This window comes from Pelophylax lessonae (genome assembly GCF_965119305.1).
Source record: "Pelophylax lessonae genome assembly, chromosome: 10".
Lineage (NCBI taxonomy): Eukaryota > Metazoa > Chordata > Amphibia > Anura > Ranidae > Pelophylax > Pelophylax lessonae.
In genome coordinates, this window is record NC_138777.1 from 138,798,916 (window position 1) to 138,821,266 (window position 22,351).

General features: G+C 48.0%; 1 protein-coding gene across 3 annotated transcripts in view; it reads left to right on the forward strand.

Annotated features, from left to right (window-relative positions):
- Positions 1 to 22,351, forward strand: part of CTCF (CCCTC-binding factor) — a 299,523-nt gene that overhangs the window by 78,194 nt on the left and 198,978 nt on the right. For all 3 annotated transcript variants that reach the window (XM_082270324.1, XM_082270323.1, XM_082270322.1), the window contains exons 3-4: positions 10,070 to 10,240; positions 12,350 to 12,483. In XM_082270324.1, coding sequence (XP_082126450.1) covers positions 10,070 to 10,240; positions 12,350 to 12,483 — 305 coding nt within the window. The remainder of the gene's footprint in view (positions 1 to 10,069; positions 10,241 to 12,349; positions 12,484 to 22,351) is intronic.

A 22,351-nucleotide genomic window follows, 5' to 3' on the forward strand; every position in this document is an offset into this window, starting at 1 on the left:
ATATCTGTAGGGTATTGCTGCCCCTTACAGGAGTAAGACACTAGGCAGAAAAAAAAGTTCTGGCTACACCTATGGGCAGTCCCAGGGGGTATACCCTCTCTCTCCCTGCTAAAGGGATGTACGTTTTTTTTTGCCTAGTCAGGAGTAAGGACCTAAGTTCCTTGCTGGGATCTCTGGTCCTGGCAAGCTTTTTAGATAATTCTTTTTTAGCTAGCTTTTTTCTCCGGTTTATTCCTGTGAGATCTACAAGCAATTATGCCGGATCTGGGCGACAAGCTGGATGTTGAGATCCAGTGGTCACCCCAGTCGGCCTTCGAGCGCGTGCAGGCCCTAGCTCCGTGCTGGGTCGGCCGCGACAGTCCCACTGAACAGGGACTGGCCCGCAAGTTAAACGTCCCGCCAGGTCACATACGACCGGTCTGCGACCGAGTCGCAGCGTTCCTATTGGCCGACATACCCTGGGACGGTCGAACCCCCATTTCTCTGGGTTCCCCTGTGCACCCCCCCACCTGTGGTGCCCCTCTTCCTCCCCCACCCTCCAACCCTTCCCCCCTCGGGGGGGGGTGTTATCTGTCGCAAAGTGTGGGGTGGCTGGCTGCTCATGCAGGCGGCTAAGGGGGTGGGGGGTCCCGACGGTGCGGACGGCTGTTGTGCGGGGAGGGGGTTCCCTCCTGGCTCCCCGGGGCCTACCTGCCGATCTATCGCCATTTTCTTGTAGCCTCCTCGTGTTGTACAGAGCGGCGGCCATCTTGGTACACCCAGCTCATTTTTTTCCTCAGCTGGGCTTCAGTGGGAGTTCCTGGAGGCGTGTGAGGGGGTGGAGCCCCTCCCTAGACCCGGGCACATCGCTCTAAATGCATTTCTATTGGTGAAGACCAGTGTTAATTTTGGCAGCAAATTTCAATTTAGTTTTAGTCTTAGGACTAAAATGGCATTTTAGGTTTAGTCCCATTTTAGTCTTCTGCAAGTGTTTTAGTTTTAGTCGTATTTAGTCGGCTAAAAATCCAGTACATTTTAGCCGATTAACACATCTTACATTTTAGTCAAAACATGGACCATCAACGTACAGAAGTCGACCTTGTCTCCTTCGGTTCGTCTTCCCTATCTGGGAATGGTTCTGGACTCTGCTCAAGCAAAGGTGTTCTTGCCGGGGGACAAGCTCCGGACTTTGCAGGGCGAGATCAGGTCCCTCAGGGACAGGCCGTCCTCGTCACTCAGGACCTGCATGCGGTCCCTGGGGTTGGTGTCAGCCTTCGAGGCAATACCTTTTGCGAAGTTCCACACACGGTCTCTTCAAGCGGAGATCCTGGCCAGGTGGGACAGACTACCTCAGTCCTTGGATCTGAGTGTCTCATTGAGTCGCCGGACCAGAATGAATCTTCTGTGGTGGCTTCAGTCCCCGGCTGTGTCGGAAGGAAAATCCTTCCGTCCGCTGCTGTGGACGGTGATTACCATGGATGCCAGCCTGTCGGGCTGGGGTGGAGTCCTGGGCACCCTGTCTGCCCAGGGCACTTGGTCGGGGGAGGAATCCTCCCTCCCGATCAACATATTGGAATTAAGAGCGATCAAACTCTGTCTGTTCCAGTGGTCGGATCGACTTCGGGGCCGTCCGGTTCGGGTACAGACGGACAATGCTACCGCGGTAACTTACATCAACCACCAAGGGGGCAACAGGAGTGCCCGGGCGGCCCGGGAGGTGACCGACATTCTGTCTTGGGCCGAGACTCACATTCCGGGTGTGGAGAATTGGCAGGCCGATTACCTGAGCCGCCAGACCCTGGATCAGGGGGAATGGTCCCTACACCCGGGGGTCTTCCAAATGCTGTGTGCGAAGTGGGGATCCCCGGACGTGGATCTGTTCGTGTCTCGGCTGAACCACAAGGTGGAAAGGTTCGTGGCAAGAACGCGCGATCCTCTGGCAGACGCCTCGGGTGCGTTGGTGGCCCCTTGGCATCAGTATCGTCTGATGTATGCCTTTCCTCCGATTCAGTTGTTGTCCAGGTTCCTTCGCAGGTTAGCCTCGGAACCGCACCTGGTGATTCTGGTGGCGCCGGACTGGCAACGCCGGTCCGGGTACGCCGATGTTGTTCACCTGGCAGTGGCGCCTCCTTGGAGGCTGCCCATGCGGGAAGATCTACTGTCTCAGGGTGCGATCTTCCATCCTGCTTTACAGTCGCTGGCTTTAACGGCCTGGCTGTTGAAACCCAGGTCCTGAGAGACAGGGGTCTCTCCCCTGAGGTCATTCATACTCTGATCAAGGCCAGGAAAACCTCCTCTGGTAAAATCTATTACCGTACCTGGAAAGCTTATTTCGCCTGGTGTAAGTCCAGGGGGTTCTCCCCTCGCTCGTACTCGGTTTTCGAGAGTGTTGGCTTTCCTCCAGTCTGGGGTGGACCAGCGCCTGGCGCTGGCCACGATAAAGGGCCAGGTGTCTGCTCTGGCTATTCTTTTCCAACGCCCTGTGGCGTCTCATTCCTTAATTCGCACCTTCATTCAAGGTGTGCAACATTTGGCTCCTCCCAGGAGGGAGCCTTTACCTCCATGGGACTTGAACTTGGTTCTGTCCGTGTTACAGCGTTCTCCCTTTGAAAACATCCGGGAGATATCGTTGTCTCTGCTGTCTAAGAAGGTTGCCTTTGTAGTGGCAATCACTTCGGCTCAAAGAGTATCGGAAACTGGCGGTGTTGTCTTGCCGCCCTCCTTACTTGGTAATTCACAAGGATAAGGTGGTCTTGCGACCACATCCATATTTTCTTCCTAAGGTGGTATCTGAGTTTCACCTTAATGAAGACATTGTCCTGCCTTCGCTTTGTACGCAGCCTAAGCATCCCAAGGAGGTTGCATTGCATTCCTTGGATGTTGTCAGGGTGATCAGGGTTTACCTGTCGTCCACTGAATCCTTTCGGAAGACGGATTTCCTCTTTGTCCTTCCTGAGGGACCTCGGAAGGGCATGGCTGCGTCTGCAGCGACCATTGCCAAATGGATCAGACAGACCATTGAACAGGCCTATGCTTTGAAGGAACGGGTTCCACCCTTCCCTGTTAAGGCGCACTCTACCAGATCTTTGAGTGCGTCCTGGGCCTACTGGCATCGAGCCTCGGTGGCCCAGGTGTGCAAGGCTTCGTTGTCGGTGCACACCTTTTCCAAATTCTATAAGGTGGATGTTCTGGCATCAGCTGATGCCTCCTTTGGCCGCAAAGTTCTCAGTGTGGCAGTGCCATGAGGGACCCTTGTTTTTGTTGTGGGTCCCTGACTGTTGGGGTTGTTATCCCCTGGGTTATTTGCTTTCCTGTGTGGTTGCTCCTGTTGAGCCTTTTCTGTTGCCCATAAGGTTCTCTTACGCACAGTGTAAGGTTCCTTTCTCTGATGTGGGTACTGGTGTTGCATTTTCTACGGTTGCGTCTCCCACCCCTCATGTCTACACTGCTTTGGGACATCCCAATAGTGATGACTTAGAGGTGGCTGCGACTGTCGGAGGACGTAAGAGAAAACTGAATTTTTGTAAAATCTTACCTGTTAAATTCCTTTCTCTGAGTCCTCCGACAGTCGCCGCCCCCGCCCCTCTTTTGGGGTTTTTTCTTGTACACTTACTGCTATGCTACCAAACTGAGTTGGGAGTGTCTGCAGGGGGGTATTGACCAGTGGGACAGCCCCCATGGGTGTGTATATGCAAATGTCTTTGTTCTTTTGACTAAGTCTTATGCCTAGCTATTCCTGCAGAGCGGAAGTCAATACTCAATAGTGATGACTTAGAGGTGGCGGCGACTGTCGGAGGACTCAGAGAAAGGAATTTTATAGGTAAGATTTTACAAAAATTCATTTTTTTGTCTTACCTTAAAATCCATTTCTCTGTTCATTGACGAACACAGTACCCGCCCCTCTTTGGAGTTGGGTTGTTTTTTCTTCTGACACTGCTTGTTACAAAACTGAATACCTATAGCGGGAAGTGTATACCCCCAGAGACTGCCCCATAGGCTTACCCAAGCTTTTCTCTGGCTAATGTCCTACTCCTGTAGGGGGCAGCATAACATATGTTCGTGAAGATGAAGAGCTGTGTCCGTCAATGAACATCTGAGAAATTGATTTTACGGTAAGTCAAAAATCCCATTTCTTTTCAGCGGCAGGAACTGGGAGAGTAGTCATCTTGAGTGGCCCTGCCAGAGCCCAGACTTAAACCCGATTGAACATCCCTGGAGAGATCTGAAAATGGCTGTGCAACAACACTTCCCATCCAACCTGATGGAGCTTGAGAGGTCCTGCAAAGAAGAATGGGAGAAACTGGGCATAATGGGTGTGCCACGCTTATAGCACCATATTCAAAAAGACTTGAGGCTGTAATTGGTGCCAAAGATGCTATAACTAAGTATTGCGCAAAGGCTGTGATTACTTATGTGAATTTTTTTTTTTTTTTTTTTTTTCTCTTACGTCCTCTGACAGATGCAGCCACTTCATAGTTTCCTCACAAATGGACAATGTGCCCTCTACAGGAGTAAGACTAGGCATTGAAACTCGTAGAAAAACTTTTCACTAGATGCCCTCTTAGGGGCTTTACTTTCAGACATTACCCCAGACACATCGTGCTTACTAATCAGTGTCTTGCTGCCTAGTGTTAGGAGTAGGACCTAAGTTTCCCTGCTGGGACTCCGGTCTCAGTTTTTTATTGGTTTAGGTTTATTTTTCTTTACTCACTATCGCTAGCTAGTGTCAGGGGGATCCTCCTGGTGAACTACAAACAGCTGGCCTGGGGTTTCGCACTGGATAATCTAGATCCCTATGGTCTCCCAGCCTGGCCAACGAGCGTGAGCAGGTTGTGGTCCGCCCAGGCCTCGCAACTACGGTGCCCCGATGGGTGGGGATGAGCCTGCGAACAGAGGCTTTCGCTGGGACGCATCACCCTGGAACGCCCTGAGTGCAGCGTATCCTTCTTGGCTGGCTGCACCCCCACTCAGGGTGGGAAGCGAGCTGCCTCGGAGCGGAGCCTGCAGTCCATGGTATAATGAGTAATACAACCCCTGGGACAGTCATCTGTGGGGGAGATCTGGGCCAACTCCTGGAGATGGCAGAGCTGCGGTCTCTGTAAGATCCCACTCTCCTGTCAGTACGGGTCCTGCCCTCCCTGCTCCTGATGGGGGTGCTATAGCGGCGTCTAAAGCCTGGGGGGAGGGGTATATAGCTACTACTACCTTTTCCTAGGGGGTTCCCTGTGATGGATTCCCATGGTGGCCTTGTTCCCTGGGCTCCTGATCGCTGGCGCTGTTCGGCCGCCATTTTGGGTGTGGGCAGCCAGGTTGCATCATTGTAAGGGCAGCAGCCATTTTCTGCTTTTCTGTGTGTTGGTGCCGTTTTCGGGCGCCACCTTGGATGTGGGCAGGCTGCCCTGTATGGGCAGCGGCCTTTTTCCTTGTGCCTTTCCTATGGAACCATGTTGTTGTGGTTCAGGGGGGTTCAGCCTCTAGTGATTTTGGTCCCAGCATTTTTTCACTGCCTGCATACAGCGTGGAGAGCGGTAGCTGATTCAGTTCTCTGGCACAGTAAGGGGGTCTTTGGTTCTATTGGAGCATTCTTCAGACACATTTAGCTTCTATCAGTGTGCCTGCTAGCTAAAGGTGGACTCCAGCGGTAGCGTGATATAGCAGTGCGGACTGCACTCAAGGATTTAAAGGGCCAGTATATGCCTATATGGAGTCCCAGAGTAAAAATTCCCCTACTAATCTTGTTTGTGCATCTGGGACGTCCGGATCGCCTTCCCTAGCCTCTGTCTGCAGCCATAGATACTCTGGCATCCAAAGTAGATCTTGTCATGTCACAAGTTGCTATTCAAACAAGGCCAATGCCCTCAGTCTTCTGATTCAGTGCCTGATGTGGTTGCCACAGACACTGCCCTTCCTGAGGGGTCCCTGTCCTCACACTCAGACGGTGAGGAGGATGAGTCCTCTGGTCCAGCTGCGGCATGGGACTGCGCTCTGGTAGATGCACTGGTTCGCTCAGTCAGGGAGACTTTGCAAATTGATGAGCCCATAGAGTCAGGTAAGCAGGTTGTCTTTGGCTCCCGCAAAGCCCAGAAGTTGGGTCAGGTTTTTCCCCTTGTCTCGAGGCGTTTCACGATATTGTGAATGAGCAATGGCGGCGTATTAAGCACTTGCTGGCGGTGCCAAAGTGCTTTCAACGCCGTTACCCCTTCGCAGACTGTTTCCAATTGCTGGACAGTGTCCCCTAAGGTAGACCACACTTTCCCGGTTGAATAAGTCCACGGTAGTGCCCATGGAGGACTCCCCGGTGTTTAAGGACCCGGTGGACAGGTGCATGAATCGCTTTCCTGCCACCTACACTTGGTGGTGGGCTCGCTCCTCAAGCCTGTGTTCGCCTCTGTACTGGTTTCTCAGACTGTTGTGAAATGGATTAAGGTGCTTAAAAGGCAACTTGCTGGCTGAGTCAGTTCCTCCAACTCTCATTGAGCTCACGGACCAGATGGTTCAGGCCATGGTCTATCGGTGTGATGCGGCCCTGGACAAGGCTCCCCTGGTCGCTAGAGTGTCTGTGGTGGGGATTGCCTTTCGTCGCATGGTGTGGCTAAAGAGCTGGTTGGCGGATCAGGCTTCTAAGAAGGCCGTGTCTGATCTTCCCTTTTTGGGGGAACACCCTTTTTGGTGACTCCTTGGATGAGTTAATCAAGGGTCTAACTGGGGGTAAGAGTACTCTTCTCCCCCAGTCTGCAAATAAGGCACCCCAAGGTAAGCGGGGACCTTCCTTCAAGGCTCACTGGGGGCTTTTTTGTGCCTCAGGGGCACAGGAAAAGAACACTGTTAAGAGCCTCCGGAGGGGACAAGAAGGCTTGGTCAGATGAGCCTGAGACTAGCCAGTCCAGTTCGGCGGACGATTCCTCCTTTGCCTGAAGGGTCACCCTCAACCATTTCGGGGGTGGGGGGACATCTGCGTTGCCTTCCGGAGCCCTGGACGTCTCTGGTTCAGGACTCATGGGTTCACAAACTAATTAGTTCAGGGTTCCAGACTGTATCTCGCTCTCGCCCTCGAGTGATTCTTTCCACCATGTCTCCGTTTATCTCCGGATCATTTGCGGGATCCCATGGAGGTGGTGCAGGCTCCACTTGCGCAGGCAGTGGTGGTGTTGGTTCCTCGGCAGAAAAGGTTTTCGGGTTTTTTTTATTCACCCTGGTTTCCGGTGTCCGGGAATCATGAATCTTCACCGAGGTTTTGACCTGGGTGTTAGACTTGTTCCCGCACAAAGGGATTGCGATCCTCGGGTATATGGACGATTTCCTGTTGAGAGCGGGTTTTCACCCGACCCTGTTAGGCAATCTGTCGATCTCAGTGTCCTTGAGCTTGGGGCGTTCCTGCTCTGCCTGCTCCATTGGACGCCTCGGCTGCACGGTCTCCTGTTTCAGGTGCAGTCCCGACGCTGCCACGGCTGTGGCTTTCATCGGTCGTCAATGGGCACCATGAGTGCCCAGGCGGCCAGGGAGGTGGCCAAGGCACACGTTTCGGCTCTCTCCGTGGTTCACATTCCAAGAGTGGTGAACTGGCTGGCAGATTACCTGAGTCGTCGGGTTTTGGATCAGGAGGAATGGTACCTGTTTCCGGCTGTTTTTCGCTTCCTATGTGCCCGATGGGGCACTCCGGAGGTGGATCTGTTCGCTTCTCGTCTAAACAGCAAGGTAGACAGGTTTGTGGCCAGGGCTCGAGATCCTCTGGCCGTCGCCTCAGATGCACTGGTAGTGCCTTGATGCATTCTCACTCCTTTCGGTGGCGGGGTTTTAGCTTTCTGCTGATAGGGAGTGGCGCAACGTTTTGGCTTTTGGCTCAGTAAAAGGTCAGGTGTCGACCTTAGCCTTTTACTTCCAAACGACCCTTGGCGACTAACTCCTTCTCACCTTTTTCCGAGGGGTGCGTCATCTGGCTCCACAGAGGGGATCCCCTTTACCTCTGTGGGATCTTTTCTTCGGTTTTGTCTGTTCTCCTCCGACCTCCCTTTGATCATATCAGAGATAGCTCTCTGCCTTAGCCACCAGAAAGGCAACCTTCTGGGACAGCAATCACCTCTGCTCGCGGGGTGTCTTAGTTGGCGGCTGTCTTGCTGTTCGCCTTCTCTGGCCATTCATAGGGATTAGGTTGTTCTGCCACCCAATCAATCTTCCCCCCTATGGTGGTGTCTGCCTTCCACCTCGTTGAAGGTGTTGTTTTGCCTTCGCTTTTGCCAAGCATTCCTAGGAATTTGCTTTGCAATCACTGGATATGGTTCGGGCGATCAGGGTTTACCTGTCTGTCACGGAATCTTTCTGCCACGGACGTCTGATTCCCTGTATGTCCTTCCTGAGGGGCCTCGTAAGGGTGTGGCTGAGTCTGCTGCAACCATTTTCAAATCGATCAGGCAGACTTTTGTTCAGGCCTATTCACTACAAGGTCAGGTACCTCCTTTCCCGGTGAGGGCACATTCTACTACTAGAGCTTTGAGTGTCTCTTGGGCGTTTGTTGGTTGCGTTTCTTGCCACCCCTCATGCCTACACTGCTTTGGGATGTCCCATTTGTGAGGAAACTATGAAGTGGCTGTGTCTGTCAGAGGACGTAAGAAAATAGAATTTTTGTAATAACTTACCGTAAAATTATTTTCTCTGAGTCCTCTGACAGATGCAGCCCCCGCCCCTCTATTTTTGGGTTGGTTGTCTTTTCACTGCTTGCTACGAAACTGATTAGTAAGCACAATGTGTCTGTGGTAATGTCTGAAGGGACAGCCCCTAAGGGTGTGTCTAGTGAAAAGACACATCCTATGAGTTTCACGGCCATGTCTTACTCCTGTAGAGGGCGCATTGCCCATTTGTTAGGAAACTATGAAGTGGCTGCGTCTGTCAAAGTTTTATGGTAAGTTCTTACAAAAATTATATATTTTTTTTTTTTTTTTTTAATAAATTTGCAAAGATTTCAAACAAACTTCTTTCACGTTGTCATTATGGGTATTGTTTGTAGAATTTTAAAGAAAATAATGAATTTAATATATTTTGGATTAAGGCTTTAGCATAACAAAATGTGGAAAAAGTGAAGCGCTGTGAATGCTTTCCGGATTCACTGTAAGTATGCATCTTAAAGTCAGGTAAGGGCCCTTTCACACTGGTGTGCTTAGTGCGTTTTCAATGTGTTTTTGGTGCATTTTCTGGATTCCTGACTCCCAGTGAAACTTGTACATATTACTCAAAGAACGTACCAAAAATGCAGGTGTTTTTGTTGCATTCCTATTAAATTACAACGGAAGAGGCTGCATGCAGGACTTTTCAAATCGCAGTGCACCGATGTGAACCGTTGCGTAAGATTAAAGGAATAATTTTGATGCATTAGTAGCTATGTTGCGTTGGAAAGGTGCATTTTAGCATGGCAATGGTGTACAGGTGTAAAAGGGCCCAAAATCCTAAAGTCTTATCTGAAATTACTGTTTCAGGAACTGTTCTTTTAATACCTTCTGCCAATTTATAGTAGTAAAAGTATAGTTGGAAGGGTCTGCTTTTGCTTGTGTCTATTTCCTTTAAATCCTTTTGCTGTGGATGATAGTTTTTCATCAAACTGGCAATTTGTGGATCATCATTCGGCTGGTTCAGTAGCGACCTGCCGAATTTCAATCCTTGTATGGGGGGGGGACAAGTTGTACAGAAGTCGATCAATCAGCATCAGTTGGATACAATCAGCATGTTGGATAAATGCCACTTTATCGGTGCTGCTGGCAGTGCTGATCAGTTTATTATGACGGTGGGGAAGTCTCTCTACCGTCGGAACACAATAGCTTCGCAGGGAGGATTCCTATATCTGCATCAAGTGTGTGGATGGGGGAATCTGGGCATTTTTTTTTTTTTTTTGCTGCTAAAACCATCTATGGACTACTTTTAGTTTGATTCAACAAAAAGCTGTCTAGGTTTGATTTACAGGTCTTTAGCAAATTGCTGAATATAAATATGGTCTACTATAAAGAGTAAACCCTTTATTCCTAAAGTAATAAAATTGAATAAAGTGTTTTTGTGAGATAGACAGCAAACTACAGTGGATGTCATTTTCTTATTTGTTATTCAGGTGTTAAGAAAACCTTCCAATGTGAACTGTGTAGCTATACTTGCCCCAGACGCTCAAATCTTGATCGCCACATGAAGAGTCATACTGATGAGCGACCTCATAAGTGCCACCTTTGTGGAAGAGCTTTCAGGACTGTTACTTTGCTTAGAAACCACCTGAATACTCACACAGGTTAGTTTCTGGATTGGTATTCATCACACTGAAGTGACGCTTAATTGTTTGTTTTCTGATTTATGTGTATTCCGACTGATTTGTGTATTTTATGTGTCGCATTTATCTATTTTGTTTTTTTATGCTGTTAAAAAAATTGAACAGTAATTTTGTCAGCCATGTAAATTTTATTTTCTTTTTGCATAAACTTTAATATTACCCCCCCCCCCCAAAGTTACGTTATGAATTTTTGAATTGTTCTGTTTTTATAAAATCAAACTTTCCATTAAAATTAAAGTTCTGCTTTTTGCCATTTTCTGCTCCCCAAATACAAATGACTTTAAAAAAAGCTATTAATCAATAAATGGTTACTCCCCAAAAATAGATTACCTTGGCCTTGGCTTTCAACTCTTTCGGTAGGCACAGGTGACCAGAATACAACCCATTGCAGGAGTTCACTTCCCCCTTGATTTTTTAATAGTAATGAGTTTGGGCGTGTTCATACCAGGATCCAAAATCATGTGTATTCATTCACCAGGAAGCAATCACACGTAGGGGGCAGTCCTCTGCTGCCAGGTTGTTCTAAACCCCACAGCTTCATGTATGTGTGGCTGCAGGGCAGGGAATGCCCTGACAGCACATAAATGACTTGTATGGGTGACTGCTCCCGAACAGGCTCACATGTGTGGGTTCTGATCCAGTCTGAACACTGTAAAGAAATAAAGGGTATGTCGCCTCTCCTTACTTGGTCAGGGTTCCCTATGTACAGCTGCCTTCAATTCAAGTAAATACTTAAATAGAATGAAGATGTATATAGTGAGGCGCTGCTACTTGTTAATGCACCAAAATAAAAACTGCACTAAATGTTGCTGCATACAATCATACAATATAAAATAAATGTAAATGGAATAATATATATATATATATATATATTTAAAGTGCTTGTGATCAAAGATCTTAACGTAACATCAAGGTGATAGTAATACTGTGCAATGTATACTAAATGTATACATATGATGTGCAACAAACCATATATACAATAATAAACGTAGTGCTATATAAAGGTGCAGATAAATTGATGTAAGTGCTCAGTGTTTCTTCAAAATAATAATAAAAATAAACAATAGATGATCAATTTATGTCCATAAAACAGTTGTGCCAAGTGATGTGTGTTCTTAATTTCCACGCTGGTGCAAATGTTGCTGATCCACCACCTAGTGAACATTTGGCCACTTGCCTAATAATCCTGGCCTACCCTTAGGAGGAATTGCTTTCCAAAGTGAGGAATACTACAGGCACTATAGATCCTAAGCGGCCTGAGTGCTTCTGTTCACTAGGTGGTGGATGAACAACATTTGCACCAGCATGGAAATTAAGAACACACATTACTTGGCACAACTGTTTTATGGACATAAATTATTGATCATCTATTGTTTTAATATTATTGTGAAGAAACACTGAGCACTTGCATCACTCTGTAATAGTGATATTGGGCGGTATATGTAATTTATCTGCAACTTTATATAGCACTACATTATTGTATATTTGTTGCACATCATATGTATACATTTAGTATTTACATATTGTACGTCTAGTATACGTTGTATTACTATCACCTTGATGTTACGTTAATATCTTTTGATCACACTGAATTCAGTACTGATTGCACTATATATATATATATATATATATATATATATATATATATATATATATATAATTTTATATGATTGTATGCAGCAACATTTAGCACAGTTTTTATTTTGGTGCATTAACAAGTAGCAGGGCCTCACTTTATACATCTTCACCTTAGTCCGAACACGCCTGAGCTCAACACAGATTTGTGAGTACTCGGGTCTGTGTGGAGACAAAAAGAAATAGAGTAACTGTGCCTTCTTGAAGTGTTGGGAGCCAGGGCTGGTTTCCTAATCATTGGCCTTTTTACAGCCATTTAAGTTTGGAGGGTAGGGGGCTGCCAAAAAGAGCAGACCTTTCATTTTCCATGAAAGATCCACTTAATTCCATAATTGCATAAATCTCATGGTTATTACTGTCCTGTGTGACTGTTTTTTGCTTGGTTTTGTCATTGCATGGTTAAAAAACTTATGGTAACTTATTTATATATTAAAGGTACCAGGCCTCATAAATGCCCAGATTGTGATATGGCCTTTGTAACCAGTGGTGAATTAGTCAGACATCGCCGTTATAAGCATACACATGAGAAGCCATTTAAGTGTTCCATGTGTGATTATGCCAGTGTTGAGGTAAGTAGAAATATTTTTTCCGCTTAGGTGACTAGCATTATTAACTAATATAATTTGGAGTTGAACTTTATCACAGTGGTCACAGTAACTTCCATAGTTATTGTCAATGTTGTTACAAGAAACTTCATTGTACCTGTGTGAATAAAGCTTTCTGCACAGTAATTATTCTTGGACAATCAATGCTGAATATTCTCTAAAGTATTGCATCTGGAAATGTGCAAATTAGGAGTTTAATTGTTGCATATAGTGATGCACTCCGATGCTTTATCCAGGGCTGAAACAACTAATAGATTAATCGGCAACTAATTGATTATGAAAATAGTTGTCAACTATTTTTGTAATTGATTAATCGGTCAGCCGATTAGTTGTCCTGCATACAGAATGGATTATTTTTTTTTACATATCGGAAAATACAGTTCAACGCACATACAGCTCAGTACACCGTCCGTACATGTATGTAGATGGCTGAGAACTTGTGAATGTGTGAGGAGCAATACCTCATGGGAAATGTAGTCCTGGGCAAGAGAAGGAACCAAGTGATTCTAAAGGCAGAGTTTTTTTTACCTTGCTATAGGGACACTATACAGTACTATACTTTGCTGCTTTCTATAGAGGCACTTTGAAGGCAGGAGGGACCAGGAGTGCCATTGGGGGGGGGGGGGGTGCAGAAGAAGAGAATCAGTGCTGCTCTGTGCAAAATCATTACACAGAGAGGGTAAGGCTCCATGTACACGGGACGTTGTTAAAAGTCCCTTTGAATGCTGGAATTTTTAGGACGTTTGACACGTCCGTTCGGTCGCGTTTAGCGGGCGTTTGCGTTTAGAAGCGTTCCTAGAGGTCAAAAAAATTATTCCCCTTTAAAATGGAAAAACGCTAAACGCGGGTCATCGCGTTCGGACGCGTTCAGACGCGTTTGTGCGTTTGAAACGCCGGGAAACACACGTTCGAACGCAAATAATTGTGTTCTAAAAACAGTCCCTGAACGCAACTGCCTGCAAATGACTGTAAACGACCTGGTGTACATGGACAGATAAGATAAAATGTAGATGGGTTCAGGGGCTTCTGAAAAAAACGCCCAACTGCTCTAAAACGGCCATTTCCAGCGTCCCGTGTACATGGAGCCGAAGTATGACAAGATTGTTTAAAAAGAAATCCAACGTTTGCAATCACTTTAAGGGCTCTGTGCAGGGAAGATGAGCATCTGAACCCAGAGAAGGTGGAGGCCAATAGACTAGAGGTGATATAAGGCATTACAATTACATTTAAAGTAAAAGTTTACTAGTATTGTGCATTATATTTAAAATTATTATATCCATGAATAAAAAAGTCTCAGCTTTTAGTACTACTTTAGTATAAAAATGTTAATTTCTCTTACGTCCTCCGACAGTCGCCGCCCCTCATATAGTCATCACCAATGGGTATTGACTTTCGCTCCGCAGGAGTAGCTAGGCATAAGACATGTTAAAAAACAAAAGCATTTAACATAGACACACCCATAGGGGCTGTCCCACTGGTCAATACCCCCCTGCAGTAAGCCATCCCAACTCAGTTTGTCTCTGCCTAGCGTTAGGAGTAGATAGGCTTCCCTGTGCTGGGGCTACAGTCTCAGCCTTCTAATCTTTTCTTTTGATTTTTATTTGTAAGAATGTCATTTTTTTCTTTGCTTTACTAGCTGTTTCTTTTGTCAGCTTTAGTCGGATCTTCGGATGAAGATGGATTTTGCGGAGCTGGGAATCGGACAGGCCGCCCTGGCTCCCCAGGGCCCTGATGGATCCCCAGCCCGCCATCGAGCGTTCAGCTATGTGTTCGCCCTGGCACTAAGAACGACACATCCCTGTTCGCAGCAGGAATGCAGCCTGTGAGGTGGCTACCTCACTGGACACATCTGCGGTTCATTGCTGCAGTGTCCTGCGTTTGGCTGACGGCATTCCTTGTCATCTGAGGACAGAGGCTTTCCTTTTCATAGAGGCACCCCACGCCATCCGGTACAGGTAAGTACTTTCTGTGTGGGGCCTCTGTCTGGAGTGGCAGTCCTGTGTTGATGTGTGTTCCCCCATGTCTGTGCGTTTGTGGGACTCCCTGATGCGATCCCTGCGGGGGTCTTTTTTACTGCACTGCTGGCGCGGTGTGGGTTTGGGGGCCCCTCTCCTGTGTCACTTCGGTGTGTTGGAGGTGCAGACTGTGTGTGCGGCGGCCGCAGCGGGTAAAAACCGCGCAGTCCGCCATTTTAGGTGTGGGCAGCATGTCTGGCTTCACTGTGGGCTTTTGCAACAGCTTGCTATGTAGTGGTTTTGGCGCCATACGGCGCGTGGCAGAACGATCGTTCCGAGCACATGTCGGCGCCCAGCTTGCCGAAGCCTCCCATTGATTCCTATGGGCAGCCATTTTCCCTTAGCCTTGCAGCATATAGTTCAGCCTCTGGTGACCTCACTTCCTTTTTCTCTGGAGCAGCGATCGTTGTGGTAACACTCTGTGGGGCTCTGCAGACTCTCTCTCATATTTCTGTTTTATCCCTTCTGGCTCAGTTTTGTCCCTTTTGGGGGGTCTGTGTACACAGTGTGTCCGCAGCGCTCTTAAAGGGCCAGTACCTTTTTATTCAGTAATGGAATCTCAGGACAGCAAATTCCTACCAGCCTTGGTGGGGGACCCCAGTTCTGCTGAACCCCCTGTTATACCTAATTTGGCCGCTGTGGTGGCGACTTAAGTGTCCAAAATGGAGGTGCTGATGGCTGAACGAGCTGCTAGAAAAAGGCCTAGAATATCTTTCTCCTCTGATTCCGATGGTGATGTGGCTGGCGGGCCCTTTTTAGGGTCTCGCTTGTCCCTGGACCCGCTGGGGTCTTAGGGGGAGGCAGAGGTGGAGGGGGTAGATGATTCTCCCCCGGGGCCGCCTGAAGAACGCGCAGCTATGGATGCGTTGTTAAAGAAACACTACATTTGGAGGATGAGCCCAATCCTCCGGGCATTGTGTCCTCTTTTGGTACACATAGGACCCGCAAGTCGGCGCAGGTTTTTTCCCTGCCCCGCTGAGTTTCATCACACGGTAAATGAACAATGGCGCAGTTTGAAACGCCCCTTCACGGTGCCTAAACGGTTTCAACTGCTCTACCCCTTTGTGCCTTCTACGGATTCACACTGGTGTGTGGCTCCCCAGGTGGATCACACTGTGGCCGTGTTAAACAAGGCTACTTTGGTTCCCACTGAGGATACCCCAGTGTTCCGGGATCCTACGGACAGGAGGTTGGAGTCTCTTGCCCGCCATGCCTACATGGTGGCGGGTTCCATGCTAAAACCTATTTTCACTGCTCAGGCGGTGGCGGATTGGACTAAGGTGCTTAGACGCACACTAGTGTCTGAGTCTGCCCCACCTGCTACGCTGGACATGGTGGACCAAATTCATCAAGGGGTCATGTATTTGTGCGATGCGGCCTTGAATGAGGCCCTTTGGCTGCACGCCTGTCTAGTGTCGCAGTACTTAATCGTCGACTGATCTGGCTGAAGAGCTGGTCGGCTGACCAGACGTCACGGAAAACGGAGGCTGATTTTCCCTGTGCAGGGTCTCGCCTTTTTGGCGAGGCTTTAGATACTTTGGTGAAAGGAGTCACTGGGGGCAAAAGCACTCTGCTGCCCCAGAATCCGAAGAACAAGCCTTTTCGTGGCAAGCGGGGTCCCGCCTTTAGTCCCAATCAGGGGTCCTTTCCTGCCTTCAAGCCACAAAACAAGGGCAAACCTTTCAAGGGCCAAGGTGGCCAGAAAAAAGCCCTGGGCAGGCAAGCAGAAGTCTGGCCATGCCAGTGCTCAATCCGTCTCTGCCTGAAGGGACGTCCTCACCCGTTTCAGGGGTGGGGGGACGTTTGCGCGGTTTCCTCCAACCTTGGCTGATCCGGACAGGTGGGTTCAGGAAATCATTCGATCAGGATACAAGATCGAATTCCTTTCACGGCCGGCGGACAGATTATTTCCCTCAAATCTTCATTTGACCCCAGGGCGCCTACAGCACCTTCATCATGCGGTGCAGGTCCTCCTTGCCCAGGGGGTGATTGTCCCAGTGCCTCATCGGGACAGGTTTCGGGGGTTTTACTTGAATCTGTTCACTTTTCCCAGAAAGGAGGGCAAGGTGCGTCCGATCCTGGACTTGAAAGCTCTGAACCGCTTTGTGCGCGTTCGGAAGTTCCGTATGGAATCCCTCCGCTCGGTGGTGGCCTCCCTGAGTCCAGGGGAATTCCTGGCCTTTATCGACCTAAAGGATGCGTATCTGCACATCCCCATTTTCGAGGGTCATCAGAGGTACCTCCGGTTTGCCATAGCGGAGGACCACTATCAGTTCGTAGCGTTACCTTTCGGTCTCGCTTCGGCTCCAAGGGTCTTTACCAAAGTGCTGGTGCCTGTTGAGGGCACAGGGTATTGCGGTCTTGGGATATCTGGACGATCTCCTGTTAAGATCGAGTGCCAGTCAGAGCCTGTTGCGCGATCTTTCGACTACGGTACAGACGCTCCAGGAGTTCAGTTGGACCATCAACGTTGAGAAGTCGACTTTGTCTCCTTCGGTTCGTCTTCCCTATTTGGGAATGGTTCTGGACTCTGCTCAAGCGAAGGTATTTCTGCCGGAGGACAAGCTCCGGACCCTTCAGAACGGGATCAGGTCCCTCAGGGACAATGACTCCTCATTGCTCAGGGCCTGTATGCGGTGCCTGGGGTTTATGGTGGCAGCCTTCGAGGCAATACCATTTGCTCAGTTTCACACACAGTCTCTCCAAGTGGAGATCCTGGCCAGGTGGGACAACTACCTCAGTCCTTGGATCTGAGTGTCTCGTTGAGTCGCCGGACCAGAATGGATCTTCTGTGGTGGCTTCAGTCCCCGGCTGTGTCGGAAGGGAAGTCCTTCCGTCTGTTACTGTGGACAGTGATTACCACGGATGCCAGCCTGTCGGGCTGGGGTGGAGTCCTGGGCAACCTGTCTGCCCGGGGCACTTGGTCGGAGGAGGAGTCCTCCCTTCCAATCAACATCTTGGAATTGAGAGCGATCAAACTGTGTCTCTTCCAGTGGTCGGATCGACTTCAGGGCCGTCCTGTACGGGTACAGATGGACAATGCTACCGCGGTGGCTTACATCAACCACCAAGGGGGCACCAGGAGGGCCCGGGAGGTGACCGACATTCTGTCTTGGGCCGAGGCTCTTGTCCCAGCGATTTCGGCAGTTCACATTCCGGGTGTGGAGAATTGGCAGGCAGATTATCTGAGCCGCCAGACCCTGGACCAGGGGTAATGGTCCCTACACCCGGAGGTCTTCCAAATGCTGTGTGCGAAGTGGGGATCCCCGGACGTGGATCTGTTCGCGTCTCGGCTAAACCACAAGGTGGAAAGGAACGCGCGATCCTCTGGCGGACGCCTCGGATGCGCTGGTGGCCCCTTGGCATCAGTATCGTCTGATGTATGCCTTTCCTCCGATTCAGTTGTTGTCCAGGTTCCTTCGCAGGTTGGCCTCGGAACCGAACTTGGTGATTCTGGTGGCACCGGACTGGCCATGCCGGTCCTGGTACGCGGACATCGTTCACCTAGCAGTCGCCCCTCCTTGGCGGCTGCCAATGCGAGAATATCTACTGTCTCAGGGACCGATCTTCCATCCTGCTTTACATTCACTGGTTTTAACGGCCTGGCTGTTGAAAGCCAGGTCCTGAGAGACCGGGGTCTCTCCCCAGAGGTCATTCCTACCTTAATCAAGGCTAGAAAAGCCTCTTCTGGTAAATTATTACCGTACCTGGAAAGCTTGCTTTGCCTGGTGTGAGTCCAGGGGGTTTCTCCTCGCTCATACTCTGTGACGAGAGTGTTGGCTTTCCTCCAGTCTGGTGTGGACCAGCGCCTGGCGCTGGCCACGATAAAGGGCCAGGTATCTGCACTGGCTGTTCTTTTTCAACGCCCTGGCGTCTCATTCCTTAATTCGCACCTTCATTCAAGGTGTGCGACATTTGGTCCCTCCCCGGAGGGAGCCTTTACCTCCATGGGACTTGAACTTGGTTCTGTCCGTGTTGCAGCGTTCTCCCTTTGAAAACATCCGGGAGATGTCGTTGCCTCTGCTGTCTACGAAGGTTGCCTTTTTAGTGGCGATCACTTTGGCTCGCAGAGTGTCGGAGTTGGCGGCGTTGTCTTGCCGCTCTCCTTACCTGGTGGTTCATAAGGATAAGGTGGTCTTGCAACCTAACTCGTCATTTCTACCTAAGGTGGTGTCTGACTTTCACCTTAATGAGGACATTGTTTTGCCTTCGCTCTGTGCGAAGCCTAAGCATCCTAAGGAGGTTGCCTTGCATTCCTTGGATGTTGTCCGGGCGATCAAGGTTTACCTGTCGTCCACTGAATCCTTTCGGAAATCGGATTCCCTTTTTTTGTCCTTCCTGAGGGACCTCGGAAGGGCATGGCTGCGTCTGCGGCGACCATTGCCAAATTGGATCAGACAGACGATTGTTCAGGCCTATGCTTTGTTAAGTCGCACTCTACCAGATCTAAGAGTACGTCCTGGGCCTACCCCGGCATCAGGCTTCAGTGGCCCAGGTGTGCAAGGCTGCGACTTGGTCGTCGGTGCACACCTTTTCAAAATTCTATAAGATTCATGTTCTGGCATCAGCTGATGCCTCCTTTGGCCGCAAAGTTCTCTGTGCGGCAGTGCCATAGGGGACACCTGTTTTTTTTGTGGGTCCCTGGCTGTTGGGGTTGTTTTTCCCCTGCGTTATTTGTTTTCCTGGGTTGTTGCTCCTGTTGAGCCTTTTCTGTTGCCCAGATGGTTCTCTAACGGTGCGTGTAAGGTTCCTTTCTCTGATGTGGGTACTGTTGCCTTTTATACGGTTGCGTCTCCCACCCCTCATGTCTTCACTGCTTTGGTACTTCCCATCGGTGATGACTATATGAGGGGCGGCGACTGCCGGAGGACGTAAGAGAAAAGTGAATTTTTGTAAAATCTTACCGTAAAATTCCTTTCTCTGAGTCCTCCGACAGTCGCCGACAGTCGCCGCCCCGCCCCTCTTTTGGGGTTTTCTTGTACACTTACTGCTATGCTACCAAACTGAGTTGGGATGGCTTACTGCAGGGGGGTATTGACCAGTGGGACAGCCCCCATGGGTGTGTCTGTTAAATGCTTTTGTTTTTTAACAAATCTTATGCCTAGCTACTCCTGCGGAGCGGAAGTCAATACCCATTGGTGATGACTATATGAGGGGCGGCGACTGTCGGAGGACTCAGAGAAAGGAATTTTACGGTAAGATTTTACAAAAATTCTGTTTCCCCCCCCCTCAACCCTTTATATAGATTCATGTCTGACTCCAAGTTAAAATATCCTGTATACCCGACTTCTGAGCATATTTTTTTTATATACATACACATGATACAAGATATAATACTTTCACTGTTTCACAGTAGAAATTATAATTATTACAGTAGCGATATCTAATTTTTTTTTTACTATAAAGGGCTATTTTATTTATTTTTGAACCCCATCACGACAGGTGATAAAAAAAATAAAAGCATGCTGCTGCTACTAAATGTCTTCTGCTGCCCATACATCTGTTGAATGTTTGGGCAAAAATATTTCCATCTATATTTTTACAAAAATATGTATATTCGTTGAATGGACGAATGTTGTTTGAAAATTCCACTTGCTTTTAACATTAAATTTTAAAATGAATATAACTTCTGAGCAAAAACCACATACACTATTTGAAGATTTGTTTGATCAAGAAGTTTTCTATTCTGCTCCTTCAAATTTTCTTGTCACTGTGGTTGACGAGGAACCCCGAATAGACCCCACTAATGGTTAGAAATATCGGATGAATATCTTAAAAATTTTTAAAAAAATTTAGTTTCTGTATGGCCATCATAAGGGTCCTTTCACACAGTGCGGTCCATTCTCTGCTCAGCGGGCGATTGATCCGCCGATCCCCGCTGATGAGGCGGATGACAGCTCAGTTTCCGCTCTGTGTGCAGAGATGGAGCTGTCAGATCCCTGCTGTCCTCTATGGGGGAATCAGATGAGAACGGACCGCCTATCTGTTCTCATCCGATCTGAACAGATGGAAAATAGGATTTCCATCCATCTGGATTTCACGGATAGGATCGGAATCGGATAGCAGCGGTGTCAGCGGAGATGTCCCTGCTGACATCCACTGCCCTATAGGGATGCATGGAGCATCCAATCAGGTCCGCTGAAAAACTGACAGGCGGATCTAAACGGATCTTTCGTGTGAAAGGATCCTTAGTGACAGCAGGCGCTGGGACTTGTATCATGAATATTATATACCAATCCAGTCTGAAAATTTGCAAAACAGTGTTTTAGGTTTTTTAAAAATATTGATCTCCAAGGATGATATGTACCACATTTAAACCTCTAGTAATACATATATCTGTCTCAGAGTGGATTAAATATCCAACTATATAGCTGGACATTTATTTTTACCACTGCATATACGTAGATATTCAAGAATATTAACTAAATTATACACCAAACTTTTTTTTTTTTTTTTTTTTAGGTTTTTATCCAATTAGTAGATTAATCGAAACAATAATCGACCAACTAAATGAAAATAAAATCGTTAGTTGCAGCCCTAGCTTTATCAATATTTTACAATGGTAATCCAACATGTGTGACCACATCTATAAAAGAGGCTCCCCTGTCTGCTGTGTTCTATGTGTGGAATACTTTATGAGCTGTAGGACTTCCAACAGTTCAGATATATCTCAGATCTTCATGTACAGTGAGGGGAAAAAGTATTTGATCCCCTGCTGATTTTGTATCTTTGCCCACTGACAAATGATCAGTCTGTAAATTTTAACTGTAGGTTTAACTGTGAGAAACCGAATAACAAAAATATCCAGAAAAAACGCATTTCAAAAAAGTTTTAACCACTTGCCGACTGGTCACGTTGACTATACAGCTGCAAAGTGGCTCGATACCGTCCAGCGACGTAGACCTACGTCGCTGGACTCCTCCCTTTGGGGGCGGCGCGCGCACCGCAGTAGGCTCGCTCCCGCTGTATTCAGTCAAAGCGGGAGTCGGGCCAGGGGAGGAGCAGCGGTGGTCACCGCCGCTCTTCCCCGATCGTCGGGGATCGAGTGTGGAGATCCGCCCGCTTGTGTAAAAGTGACAAACAGTGACAGATTGCAGGATTCAGCATAGCTGAACCTGCGATCTGTGCCTGTGTCACACAGTCCCCCCCCCCCCCCCCCCACAAACGTTAGTAAGCACCAGGCATACATTAACCCCTCCCTGTAAGTTAACCCCTTCCCTGCCAGAGTCATTTTTACAGTAACAGTGCATATTTATAGCACTAATTACTGTAGTAATGTCACTGGTACCCCCAAAAGTGTAAAAAATGTCAGTTAGGGGTCCGATCTGTCCGCCGCAATGTCGAGTGCCGCAAAAAAAAAAAAAAAAACGCAGATCGCCGCCATTACTAGTTAAAAGAAAAAACCAATAAAAATTACATACATTTCCCGTAGTTAGTAGCTGCGATAACTTTTGCGCAAACCAATCAAAACACGCAAATTGGCCTAAAATGTTAAATTTTGATTTTTACAATTTTTTGGGGGGAATTTCATATAAAAAAATGTGAAAAATATTGTTTTTTCAAAATTGTTGCTCTGTTTTTGTTTATAGCACAAAAAGTAAAAATCACACAGGGGATCAAATACCACCAAAAGAAAGCTCTATTTGTGGGGAAAAAAAGGCATAAATTTAATTTGGGTACAGCATCGCACGGCCGCGCAATTGTCCGTTAAAGTAATGCAGTGCCGAATCGCAAAATATGGCCTGGTCAGGAATGGGGTAAAATCTTCTGGTCTTAAAGCGGTTAAAAATACGCTCATTGAGAATTTTTTTGTCAAA